This window comes from Pongo pygmaeus, chromosome 10 (assembly GCF_028885625.2).
Source record: "Pongo pygmaeus isolate AG05252 chromosome 10, NHGRI_mPonPyg2-v2.0_pri, whole genome shotgun sequence".
Lineage (NCBI taxonomy): Eukaryota > Metazoa > Chordata > Mammalia > Primates > Hominidae > Pongo > Pongo pygmaeus.
Genome location: NC_072383.2, coordinates 39,815,967 through 39,829,708, shown reverse-complemented (window position 1 = coordinate 39,829,708; position 13,742 = coordinate 39,815,967). Strand labels below are relative to the sequence as shown.

The following is a 13,742-nucleotide window of genomic DNA, read 5'->3' as shown; positions in this document are numbered from 1 at the left end:
TTTCCTGGGTCCTAGCAGACTTCTGGGTCAGAGAAAAAACTTTATCACTCATAGCATAGCAACACAAGCATTGGCATGTTTGTCAGTTCTCTCTGGTACCAAGTCCAGGGGCAACATGATATAAGCCTAGATAAATGTGGCACATGCAGTGGGTGTGGGTCACAACTGAGGAACACTGAACTTAAGGAACCCACCATTTTTACACCAAGCAATAAGCAAGCCTGCTGTTTGACAAAGAGGGAGACATTACTCTGGCCTTCAAGATTGCTCATTACAAACACATCTCTGAGAACCACCCTGAATAATGAGTGACCAGCGTCTTGCATAGCTTGGCAAGATGTGCAGGAGTGCAAGACACCCATGGAGGACTGTCTCTCCTAACAACTGGAAGCCAGATTTCCCATAGATGGAAAAAGGAGATAAAAGTATGCAATAAAGGAAAAGGTATTGCCATGATCTCATAGTCATGAATACACATAAACACTGTATAAAAATAAATGCAGAAGTAAAATTCTGTGTGTGTGTCTGTGTGTTCAGATTCTTAGCTTCAAAAAATCACTCTCCACTATAGAAGGCCCGTGCTCCTTGGAGCAACACCTGAATTTAGAGTGAGGCAGAGAAGCCTAAGAAGAGACTGAAAAATCTTGTGTCAGAAAGAGGTGACCAAATAATGACATGGACATGTCAAAACAACACAGATGACCTTGGTTTGGCAATGGATTCTTAGATATGACACCAAAAGCATGAGTAACAAAAGAAAAAAATTAGATAAATTGGACTTCATCAAAATTTAAAATGTGCATCAAAGAACATTATCAATAAAGTAAAAAGACAATTGACAGAATGGAAGAAAATATTGCAAATCACGTATCAGGTACAGTTTAATATCATACTCCTAAAATTCAACAACAGAAAGATAAAAAACCCAGTTAAAAATCAAAAAACTCAAAACAGACATTACTCCAAAGATACACAAATGAACAATAAGCACAAGAAATGATGTTCATCATCACTAGTCATCATTAGGAAAATGCAAATCAAAACCACAATGAGATATGACTTTACACTCATGAGGATGGTTACACACACAAAGACACACACATGGAATATAACAAGCATTGGCAAGAATGTGGAGCAACTGAGAACTTTATACATTGCTAATAGGAAAGTAAAATGGTGCTGCCACTAGGAAAAATGGTTGATGGTTCCTCAAAAAGATAAGCATAGAATTACCATATGATTCAGTAATTCCACTCTTACATATGTACCCAAAAAACTGAAAACACGGACTCAAAAGAGATATTTGTATGCCAATGTTCACTGTAGCATTATTCACAATGCCAAAAGTTGAAAACAATTCAAATGTGGGTTTCTGTACCCACCAGAATTAAATTAATTCTATTCAACACTGTCAATAGAATTAATGCTCATGAATTCTGTACTTAAAAATTGTGTCAATGGCATACTTTATTATGTTATATATATTCTGTCACAAGCAAATTTTGAAACACAAAACCAACCAACCAACCAAGCAACCAAAGAAGCTAACTTGAAGGGACTCTCACTGGCCAAATTTGAGCATCAAAATAGTGACAGCAATGAATTACAACTCAATGAATAAAATAGGCATCTATTAGTCCATACATATATAAACAAAGTTTTGTCTGTTTTAAGGGGGTAAAGAGGTGAGGAGAATGTTCTTCCTTACAATAGAATGCCAGCATAATAAATATAGAAAGAATGGGCTAACCACCCATTAAAGCCCATTATATTTGTCTTAGTAGGGTTGGACTGCCATAACAAATTATCATAGGCTTAAACAACAAACTATTTATATTTCTCGTAGTTCTGGAGCTGGGAAATCCAAGATCAAGTTACCGGCAGATCTGGTGTCAGTGAGGACTTTCTTCCTGGTTTGACGATGGTTGTCTTCTCATTGTATCCTCACATGGTGGAGAGCAAGCTCTTATGTCTCTTCTTAATAAGGCACCAATCCCATTCATGAGGAATCCACCTTTATGACCAGATCTCACCTCCCAAAAGGCCTAACCTCCTAATACTATCACAATGGGGGGCTCAGGTTTCAACATGAATTTGGGGGGACATAAATACTATGTCCATAATATTAATAATTAACTCAGGCAAAACCCATCAGTGGATGCTAAAACTAGCAGCTGAAAGTGGAACAGGAAATGATTTAATCATATAGTTTCAAAGTATCTCCACACAAAGCAATTTCAGGGAGAAGGACAACTCAACAGTAAAGAAACTTTGCAGACTCCATCTTAAACAAGTGATAAAAGTCAACTATACCAATAACGGCACAAACAACAACAGGTGCAGCCTATAGGAAGAAAAAGAATTCAGCGGCTGGGCGCGGTGGCTCATGCCTGTAATCCAAGCACTTTGGGAGGCCAAGGCGGGCAGATCACGAGGTTAGGAGTTCAAGACCAGCCTGGCCAACATAATGAAACCTCGTCTCTACTAAAAATACAAAAATTAGCCAGGGGTGGTGGCACATGCCTGTAGTCCCAGCTACTCGGAGGCTGAGGCAGGGGAATCACTTGAATCTGGGAGGCAGAGGTTGCAGTGAGCCGAGACCACACCATTGCACTCCAGCCTGGGTGACAAGAGTGAGACCTCATCTCAAAAAAAAAAAAAAAGAATTCAGCATCACTTCAGGAACTGTCCTGGCAAAAACGTATAATCTAGACCTAATGTCTAATCATGAAGAAACACTGGACAAACCTAAACTGAGAAAGAAAAAAAAAAAAAAAACTTGCCCTGTATTCATCTTGCCAAAAACACTAAACCATAAAAATCAAGGGAAGACTAAGGAGCTGTTCCAGATTGAAGAAGCTTATGAAAATGTGATTTATGAGCCCAGATTAAATTTTTTTGCTATAAAGCACATTACTGGGGACATTTCTGGAGACATTAATGAAATCTCTAGTGAAGGGTTACAGGAGTTCTTTCAGTTATTCTTGCAATTTTTCTTTTTCTTTTTTTTTTTTTTTTTTTTTGAGACAGAGTCTCGCTTTGTCATCCAGGCTGGATGGAGTGCAATGGGTGATCTCAGCTCACTGCAGCCTCCATCTCCTGAGTTCAAGTGATTCTCCTGCTTCAGCCTCCCGAGTAGCTGGGACTACAGGTGTGTGCCACCACGCCTGACTAATTTTTGTATTTTTTGTGGAGACGAGGTTTTGTCATAATGACCAGGCTGGTCTCAAACTCCTGACCTCACGTGATCTGCCTGCCTCAGCCTCCCAAAATGTTGGGATTACAGGCATGAGCCATTGCACCTGGTCAATTTTTCAAATCTTTTAATATTTTCTTCCTACAGCACAAAGAATCACTTTGTACACCCCACTGACAAAAACAAAAATACTGACATGGCTTTCCTAATTGCTCAGAACATTACCAATAGATATAACAATTCTCTTTGCATGGTTTACAATGCATTAAATCTTTTTCTACAACAACAGCTATTTTCTGTTCACAAAGTCTTTCAAGTAGGAAATCGTCAATGAGCCCACCTGATATAGAGAACAGCTTACAGAAGCCAGATAGATGCCAGGCAGTAAAAGCTATAGCTACTGTGATAGCATAACACCTGAGACATTATTGAAGATACTCAGACATCAAGTGAAGACACAGGCAGGTGTGGACAGTACAAATACTCTCTATTCCCTGCTTTTTCTTCATAAAAATTATGTTTTGTTATTTGTTAAATATGTATAATTCATATTAAAATGTAGGCTACATGAAGACAGAGGCTTTATATTCCCAGAGACTAGAAGAGCATTTGACATATCAGATACCAAAAGAAATATTTAATAAATGAATGAATATACCATACAGAATGAACTCCATACTCTGAAAACAGAGAATATACCTTGTTTTAATGCCGATGGTATAGTTACGGAAGCTGATCAACTAATGAACCATTAATAATCAATGGATTTTGAAAGTAAAATTACAGTACAGGCAACATTGTGATCACAGAATAATTAGAATACAGTATGTCAGAATCTGTGTAAATTACTATATATCAGAATCATGGGATACTGTCATGGCACTACTTAAAGGAAATTTCAAACTACTTATATTAGTAAATAAAGAAAAATAAACTAATTATCTAAATTAAAATGTTAAGATTTTTATTAAAAAAATAAAACACACGTGTTAAACCATTTTTAGCGGCAAACTGACATCTATTAATATTTAAAATACATATATATGCCCACTGACCCAGAAATTCTGCTTCTAGTAACCTATCTCGTAAAAACTAAAGTACTATTTCATGAAAATATTATGTACTAGAATTTACTGCAGCACTGTTTTGTACTGTAAACAGAGTGACCAGCTAAATTATTTGACATATCCTCACCATGGACTATTACTTGACCATTAAAAAGACTCAATTTGGCCGGGAACAATGGCTCATGCATATAATCCCAGCACTTTGGGAGACCAAGGCAGGAGGATCGCTTGAGCCCAGGAGTTCAACACCATCCTAGGCAATAAAGTGAGACCTTATCTCTACAAAAAAGTTAAAAAACAAAATAAAATAAAATAGATGGGTGTGGTGGCACACACCTGTGGTCCCAGCTACTCGGGAGGCTGAGGCAGGAGGAATGCTTAAGCCTGACAGATCAAGGCTACAGGGAGCCGTGATCACACCACTGCATTCAAGCCCAGGCGACAGAACTTTGTCTCAAAACAAACAACAAAAAAAGACTCAATTGAATGATCAAAAACCCTAAATGTTTATGAATATAGAGAAAAATATAGAAGAACTTATACCAAGATGTTATCATGGCTGTGGGGATTAGATATTTATATATGTTTTTATTTCATTTATGTAAAATTTTATATACATACACAAAATGTTATTTAAAAAAGACAGGAAGAGAAAATTAAAATTAACATAAAAACTGTTATTTTACAAACTGAAAAATCACAATGGCAAAGATATAGAATCAACCTAAATGTCCGTCAATGGATGACTGGATAAAGAAAATGTAGTACATATATACAATGGCATACTATTCAGTCATAAAAAAGAATGAAATCATGTCTTCTGCAGCAACATGCATGGAACTGCAGGCCATTATCTGAAGTGAAACAACTCAGAAACATAAAGTCAGAGACTGAATGTTCTCCCTTCTCACTAATAAGTGGGAGCTAAATAATGTGTACATATGGACATAGTGGAATGAGAGACAGATTTGGAAGGGTGGGAGGCGAGTGAGGGATGAGAAATTACTTAATGGGTACAATATACATTATTCAAGTGGTGGATACACTAAAAACCCAGACTTCACCACTACACAATATAGTCATGTAACAAAACTGCACTCATATCCATCAAATTTATACAAATAAAAAATAATAAAAATAAATAAAAACAATTAAGCTAAAATAAATTTCTTTGGAGGAGAAAGATAAGCCACTAGCTGATCTAATTTTTAAGTGTTTTACAATTCTGCCTTTCACATAGGTCTTAATTATGTCAGATATTATTTGGATATATCAGCTTCCAATGTCATGTTTTTGAAATGTTTGTCCCAGCACACTATTTATTGAAAAGTTCATTCTTTCTCCATTGGATTTGTAATGCCACTGCTACCGTACCCCAAACTCCAGATATATCTAGGTTTATTTGCAGATTCTGTTTCACTGGTCTATTTGACATCAACAATACAACACTGTTTACATCACTACAGCTTTATAATTATGCACGTATGGTATCTTGAGTCTTCACATCTTTTTCAAGGCATTTTTGCCATTTAGCCCTTTACTCTTTCATATTAGTTTTAAAATCAACTTGTCAACTTCCATGCAAAATAAAAAATAAAAAAAATTTTGATTTTTGACTGGAACCAAATTGAATTATCACCTTAATTTGAGGAGAACTGACATTTATATGATACTGAGTCTTCCTCGCTAAGGATGTCATGATTCTCCTTTTACTCTGATTTACTTTTATTTCCTTTAGAAATGACTTGTAATTTCCTTGTATAGGCCTCATACACTTTTGGTGAGTTTATTCCTATCACTCATTACAGTTTTCATGTTATAGTATTTTGAAAACAAATTTTCTAATTTATGCTGATAGTTGATCTTATTACATTGAACCTTGCTAATTTCCTAATAGTTCTTACAGTCTATAGACTTTTCTAGATTTTCTGCATAATTATATTATCTTTAAGTAGTTGTGTTTTTCATTCTAATTCTTACAACTTATTTATTTTTCCCTTTACTGTAGGCGTTGTTACCATGTTGAGTGGAAGCAGTGACTAGGTGTCATTGTTTTGTTCTGATTTTAAAGCAAATGTTTCTAATTTTACCATTCAGTACAGCAAATGCCCAATTACCCGGTCAAGGAAATTCTCTTTCCATTCCCAGCTGGCTATTTTTATAACTACTTAGTGATTAATTTTATCAAAGCATTTTTTTCGGCATCTATTCTATTGTTTCTTTTGGAAGAAACAGTCTGCCATGGGTTCGGAATGTCCCTGCACATAATTGCCACGTATGCCAAATTCCAAGACCTAACTATCCACTGACACTGAACAGTTTCTGTAGCTGGTTACAGAAACGATTAAATAGGTTAAGGTGACCACAATGTGACTACTATGGCAGGTCACTCCCAGGGAAAGGAGGACTAGCTTGCTTTCTGCTTTCTACAAAAGGTACCAAGCTCTTGCCCCTGGGTTCCACAGCCACGGTGTATCCCACTGTGTGCATAGTCACCATCTGTGCCTATCACATCGCCCCGTGGGATTTGAGGACAGGGAACCTACACTACAATGCTGATCCTCCGGCTGACTGCTGTGCTGTGAATAAAAATCTGTCTTGCTCTGATCCACTGAATCTTGTCTACTTTTGGCATCTTTGGAGTTGTGACAGTTGATGCCTTGCCACTCTCTATGAGACTGGGGTTATTTTCCCTGATAGTTCATAAGAAATCCCTACAAGGCTCCTTTCACAACTTTCAATGCCACCACTGTGATGTCATTTAAAAACAAAAACTATCAATCGATTTAAATGTGTCCATCGTTTCCTTCCCACAACTATTCTATTAGATGCCCTCTGTAAGTAATCAAAGCCAACAATGATTGAGGCCCTTGCAAAATGTGTTTCCCAAAAGAACTTTATTAATTAAAGAAACTGAGATGCCTTATAACAGACTTTGTAAGAACCCAAATATTTCCAGAATACTTCTGAAAAAAATGCCTTACTTTCTAATTAAGCAAACCTATCAAATCAAATTCTAATTAAGCAAACCTCATAATCCATACCACACATTAATAATTTAATAATTAGATTGCAAAACTAAATCACAATAGTTTTTTTTTTTTTTTTTTTTTTTTTAGACGGAGTCTCACTCTGTTGCCCAGGCTGGAGTGCAGCTGCACGATCTCAGCTCACTGCAACCTCCACCTCCCAGGTTCAAGCAATCCTCCTGCCTCAACCTCCTGAGTTGCTGGGATTACAGGCACCCGCCACCATGCTCAGCTAATTTTTTTTTCTTTTTTTTTTGTATTTTTAGTAAAGGCAGGGTTCCACCATGTTGGCCAGGCTGGTCTCAAACTCCTAACCTCAAGTGATTTGCCCGCCTTGGCCTCCCAAAGCACGGAGATTAACAGTGTGAGCCACCGCACCAGGCCCAAATATTTTTAAATTTTTTTTATGAGTTACAAAATGCCAAGAGATGTGGAACACTAGTTATCAGTGCTAATATTCTACATAGTCACAAAAAGAATATAATGCTTGTTGCTTTCAAAATTTAAAATCCCGGTAAAATATTTCATCTATGTGCCTTGAGTCTATATTTCCAAAGCAGACATCTCGGTGAGTCAAGTATCAAAGTACTTATGCTATTATTTTTATCCTTTTACCTGTATTCAGGTTGCCTGCTTGCAGAATGATCGTCTCTTGTCCATCTATAACCAGATTCATCCTGTAACATAAAAAAGCTACTTAGCTATTTGTTTACATTATTTTGGACAAGTGGGATATATCTAACAATACTACCAGAAACTAGACTGAATTTCCCTAAACTTCAAAGGCATAAAAAGGGAAAAACATTCAGCAAGTCATCCATTTCAACAACTGAAAGAGTAGACTGACTGAGAACCTGTGGTACCATTTATCTCTATTAAAATGCTTAAATTATTTCTTTGGTAGACTCAAACAACCTAATTGCCAAAGATACATATATCAATATAACAACAGTAAACGGCTATTTGAGGACAAAGTCTAAATTTAAAAAAGCACACATTTCTCAACCTCACATTTTTCCTTCTGTCAAGTTCTCTCACCAATTTTCAGATTCAAGCCCAATGAAAAACTTGCTACTTTCCCATTTTTCCTGCTCAAGTTTTATTTTCTCACCTTATTTTCAATTAAAAACCAAACTGGAAACAATATAAGAAACTGTCACTTATTGATCATCTATATCAGAATAATATTTAAATTTAAGTTTAAATAAATTTAAAATTAATCAAAGCAAGCACATTTTGTTCTCTAAGACATATTTGCAAAGGTACATAAAAAAGAACCATATAGCAATCCACACCAAATTACTTTAAAATTACACACAGAATTGGCCAGGTGCAGTGGTTCATGCCTGTAATTCCAGCACTTCAGGATGTCAAGGACGGTGTATCACTTGAGTTCAGGATTTCGAGACCAGCCTGGCCAACATGGTGAAACCCCAGCTCTACAAAAATTAGCCGGGCACAATGGCGTGCACCTATAGTCCCAGCTACTCGGGAGGCTGAGGCAGAATTACTTGAACCCAAGAGCCAGAGGCTGTAGTGAGCCAAGTTCGTGCCACTGCACTCCAGCCTGGGCAACAGAATGAGACTCTGTCTCAAAAAATAAATAAATAAAATTATACATAGAATAATACAATATGCAAATTACATATCAGGAAAACGGATTTATCTAAAATAAATATCCTCATCTTCCTCTTTAGCATCACACACTCTATTCTTATATAAATAAAATATAATCATTTTCCATCTCAACATTAAATATAAACGCAATTCAAAACTTAACTGTGCTAATAAAATATTAAATCAAGTAATCTGTTTGCATTACATAACTGAACTCTATATAAGAATTAGTGTCATGAGACTCTTAATGATCACAAGTATGCTTGTTGTTTGTTTGAAAAGAATTTAAAGAAAAAATGTTATACACACAAAAGTATAAAGACAAACACAATTGGTAACAATATTAGAAGAAACTGCCATTGAAGCTTTATTATGCTACAAGTTTTTAGAAAAAAAAATCATTTTCATGAGGTTTCAAATACAAACTGGTCCAACGAACAGAAAACTCACATAGGATTTTCATAAAAGTGGTAACAACTGAGACGGTGCACTAAAATCTCAAACTTTCACCACTATTCAACTCATCCATGTAACCAAAAGCTACTCGAACCCCAAAAGCTACTGAAATAAAATAAAAATTTAATAAATATGAGGACCACAAAAAAGCAGCATGACATTCAAAAGCTGAATAAAATAAAAATCAATTCTGTGAAAACTAAGAAAGCTATAAAACCCCAAACTTTAGAAACAAACACGAGAAAACACTGAATAGTCTCATTACGACTTTGGAATTGTTAGGGGTCACTATGATGCAGTGGTAAGAGAAACCAGACTCCCATACATACCGATCCTGAGTAAATCACCTTACCTCCATTTCTTCAAGCGTAAAGTATGAAAACTAATTCCAACAGCCAATGTGAGGTCAAATTATTTTATAAACAGGGTTTGAATATGTACTGTTAATTGTCATATTATACAGTAGGAAAGGGGGAAAAAGAGAAAAGGTGGGAAAACAACCTAGCTAAGGAATACTGAAAACATGCAAGGTAGGACAGAGGAATTCCATCAAGGAGTAGTATTAAGTTCAATTACAGATTACTGCAACATTAAATACATACTTCTAGATTATTAAGAATGCTCAAGAGAAGCGAGTTGTAGTAGTAATAATAGCAGCTAACTTTTTTTTTTTTTTTTTGAGACAAAGTCTCGCTCTGTTGCCCAGGCTGGAGTGCAGTGGCGCGATCTCGGCTCACTGCAACCTCCACCTCCCAGGTTTAAGCAATTCTCCTGCCTCAGCCTCCCAAGTAGCTGGGATTACAGGCACCCACCACCACAACTGCCTGATTTTTGTATTTTTAGTAGAGACAGGGTTTCACCATGTTGGCCAGACTGGTCTCGAACTCCTGACTTCAGGTGATCCACCTACCTCAGCCTCCCAAAGTGCTGGGATTACAGGTGTGAGCCGCTACGCCCAGCCAGCTAACATTTTTAAATTGCTTCCTATGACGATGTTTTGAGTGCTTTCCAATCTCAGTTAATAAATAGACTTTAGGCTGGGAGTGGTGGCTCACGCCTATAATCCTAACACTTTGGGAGGTCGAGGTGGGCAGATCACTTGATGTCAGGAGTTCAAGACCAGCCTGGCCAACATGCTGAAACCCTGTCTCTACTGAAAATACAAAAATTAGCCAGGCACGGTGGCATGTGCCTGTAATCCCAGCTACTCGGGAGGGTGAGGCAGGAGAATCACTTGAACCCAGGAGGCTCAGTGAGCTGAGACTGCGCCACTGCACTCCAACTTGGGGGACAGAGTAAGACTCTGTCTCAAAAAAAAAAAAAAAATTACGTGAGTTATCTAGGAAGAAATGGTAACCACCTGCTCATCACTTATTAAGTACCAAGACAATAGATTACCTTTAAATGGTTTTGCAAATCCCTGCCAATTTAGGGGAATAATAAAAGCAGGCTGGTTGGAATTAATTTCATTTAGATAGTGCCACCCAGAGTGCTTACCTACTTTGTCCAGTACCCCAAGATTCTTGACTATTAGGTCCCATCTGACAGCTCCAGCAGGCAATTCACATGAGAGCATCAAGCAGAAAGTGTTTATTCAACTGCTTTCACGGCCGTCACATAAATTTTTAAATTACATTAATTTTAAACTTATAAGAAATAACAATTAGTACATGGGGGAAATTTACATACTCCTCTGTGAGGTGGACCACTTCTTCGATCATGAGAAAAACTGCGGCCCTCGTCATAGTCTCGGTAATCAACATGACTGTAATATCTATTGTAGCTTCCTTCACCAGGTCTGTCTAGCAGTGGTGGTTTCTTTGGCACAATATTAACTAGTCTATTGTAGCCATCCTAAAACAGACAAAAAGAAATATATACAAATCACTAATTTCTCTATTTGGTTTTGGAAAGGTTTTTAAAAAGCACAGGAGTTCTTACCCTTAATCGAATGAGCTAAATGTATAAACAAAAGCATTAATGAAATAACATAAATATAACTAATACTAAGGTCTTCACGTGGATTAAAGGAAATCAAGTTGTTCAATGAAGAAAGCCAGGTGTTCAAAATGACATGCAGCAATGCGAAAACCAATCATAAGTAAAAGAAAAAATACAATATTATCATTTTAATAAAAAATAAACTTAAGACAGAATGTTACAGTAGCTCTATCCCTAATTGCCTAACAATTTTAGAAATAAAATTATGTAAGACAGCTCTCATATTTGGTCTACTATACTATTTAGAAGAAATATAAGCTATTTACACACGAGCAACAGCTAATGATGATATTGAGCTAGAATGATCAAAAGGAAACATTTTGCTATTTTTCCAGCAGTAATGGAGGGAGGAGAGCCTTTGGCTTTACAGGTCTAGAAGCAAAATAAAAGCTGATATAAAATTTGAACTAATTTTCAAAGTACTGGAATACATTGTTAATGTTTTAAAAAATGAGTAGGTTTTTTGTGAGACTTGGGGAATTGGACACAGGGAGAATATATGTCTTAGGTTAGTAGCTGCTATAAAATAACAAAAACGATTATCCACAGAAAGAAGCAGAGAGCTACAGAACATATATCTCTACATAATCTGGTCTTGGGCATTCATGGCACATCAATCAATATCAAAAGAGATATATCTTTAAAAAAAACTGTAAAGCCTGATATAATGTAAGATCAATATGAATTAACTAATCTGGAAAAAAATAAAACTTACAAAATATAAAGCCCAACCTTCAGAGCTGTTTATCTATCATCCCAAGCCTGTAAAATGAAATTAATACTAACACCTACCTCATGGCATTGTGAGGACTAAATGAGAAATGGAATGCAAAGTGTTTAGTACTGTGTTCAGGCACACACTAAGTGCTCAAAAAATGTTTGCTATATTGATTACTACTGTGCAAATCTACGGAAAAAAATACTAAGTACCTCAAACTGTTTCCTTAAATTACTTCTTAGCCCTAATGACTACAACAATTCAATTGTTCTTAAATGACTATATACTATTCAAATCTCTCAATAGGTAGGAAATTTGTCAATAGGTCAGGAAAAAATAAAATCAGTAGTTTGTATTTATTTGAGAGCTTAAAAGATCTAACTAATTTTTCCCATGGGGATCTAAGGTGGTTACCTCCTTTAGTATGTTAGATATTAAATTATAAGATATATTCTACATTTACATAAAATGATACACAAATGACTATATTGACTCATTCTTCTACAAACTACCTTTCACAGAGATTTCAATTAAATTTAAGTAAATACTAAGCTGCCAAAAAAAAAGAAACTGGCATTAAGCCAAAATTAGTAAAATTACAATTTACATCATTTCTAATTGAAAATTTGTCACTCATAAAATCAGAATAACTGACTTCTCCAAATTCCAATAAACCATAACAATCCATTACACAATATCCTTGTTTGTTTGTATACGATTATTTGGAGGGATGGTGGGGTGAGTATGCATGCCTAAACACTTCTATGAATAGAGAGCTTATTATTTTACAAAGCACTCTGTTCCTTTGTTCAACTGCCCCAGTTATTAGAAAGTTATTTGGGGATTGTAAAATGTATTTGGTAAAACTTTGGCAGAAGTAAAATTCAAATCACATTTAGTTACTTATTTAAAAAAATTGCTTTACCAACTGAGGTAAATGAAAACAATCATTCTAAAAGTTGTTTAAGGCCGGGCATGATGGCTTATGCCTGTAATCCTAGCACTTTGGGAGGTCAAGGCAGGTGGATCACTTGAGGTTACGAGGTTGAGACCAGCCTGGCCAACATGGTGAAACCCCGTTTCTACTAAAAAAAAAAAAAAAAAAAAATTAGCCAGGTGAGGTGTGTATGCCTGTAGTGCCAGCTACTCAGGAGGCTGAGGTAGGGGAATCACTTAAACCCGGGAGGTAGAGGTTGCAGTGAGCTGAGACTGCACCACTGCACTCCAGCTGGGGCAACAGAGCAAGACTCCATCTCAAAAAAATAAATAAAATAAAAATAAAAGTTGTTTAATCAGCAAAAGAAAAAAAATTCAATGACAGCTCTTATATCTGGCTATTAAGATCAAGTTGGTATTTCGAGAAAGTGTTCAAATATATGGACATTATATATTATACTATCTCTGCTCTGTAGATACCTAATCTTAAAGAAAACTCCCTAGCTATATGAAAAGATTTAAGGAAACAAAGATGACTGCAGGAGCCTGTAGCAAAGAGGGCTGTATTTTTAAAGCGTTCATGTCTTATCCAGGTATATCATTCAAGGATTTTTGTTCCCAATAAAATCTATGATGAGTGGCAAAGAATTCAGAATTTCCCTTTCAAATTCTTTGAGATGGAGTCTCATTCTGCGTCACAGGCTAGAGTGCAGTGGTGCAAT

At 36.2% G+C, this 13,742-nt stretch overlaps 1 protein-coding gene across 11 annotated transcripts in view; it reads right to left on the bottom strand.

Moving 5' to 3' along the window:
- PPHLN1 (periphilin 1) overlaps positions 1 to 13,742 on the bottom strand; it is a 120,516-nt gene that overhangs the window by 85,579 nt on the left and 21,195 nt on the right. For 6 of the 11 annotated variants that reach the window (XM_063672637.1, XM_054445306.2, XM_054445307.2 and 3 more), the window contains 2 exons: positions 11,055 to 11,219; positions 7,908 to 7,969 (listed from right to left, as the gene is read on the bottom strand). In XM_063672637.1, the coding sequence (XP_063528707.1) occupies positions 7,908 to 7,969; positions 11,055 to 11,219 (227 nt within the window). The remainder of the gene's footprint in view (positions 1 to 7,907; positions 7,970 to 11,054; positions 11,220 to 13,742) is intronic. The other 5 variants (XM_063672638.1, XM_054445315.2, XM_063672639.1 and 2 more) reach the window with 1 other exon arrangement.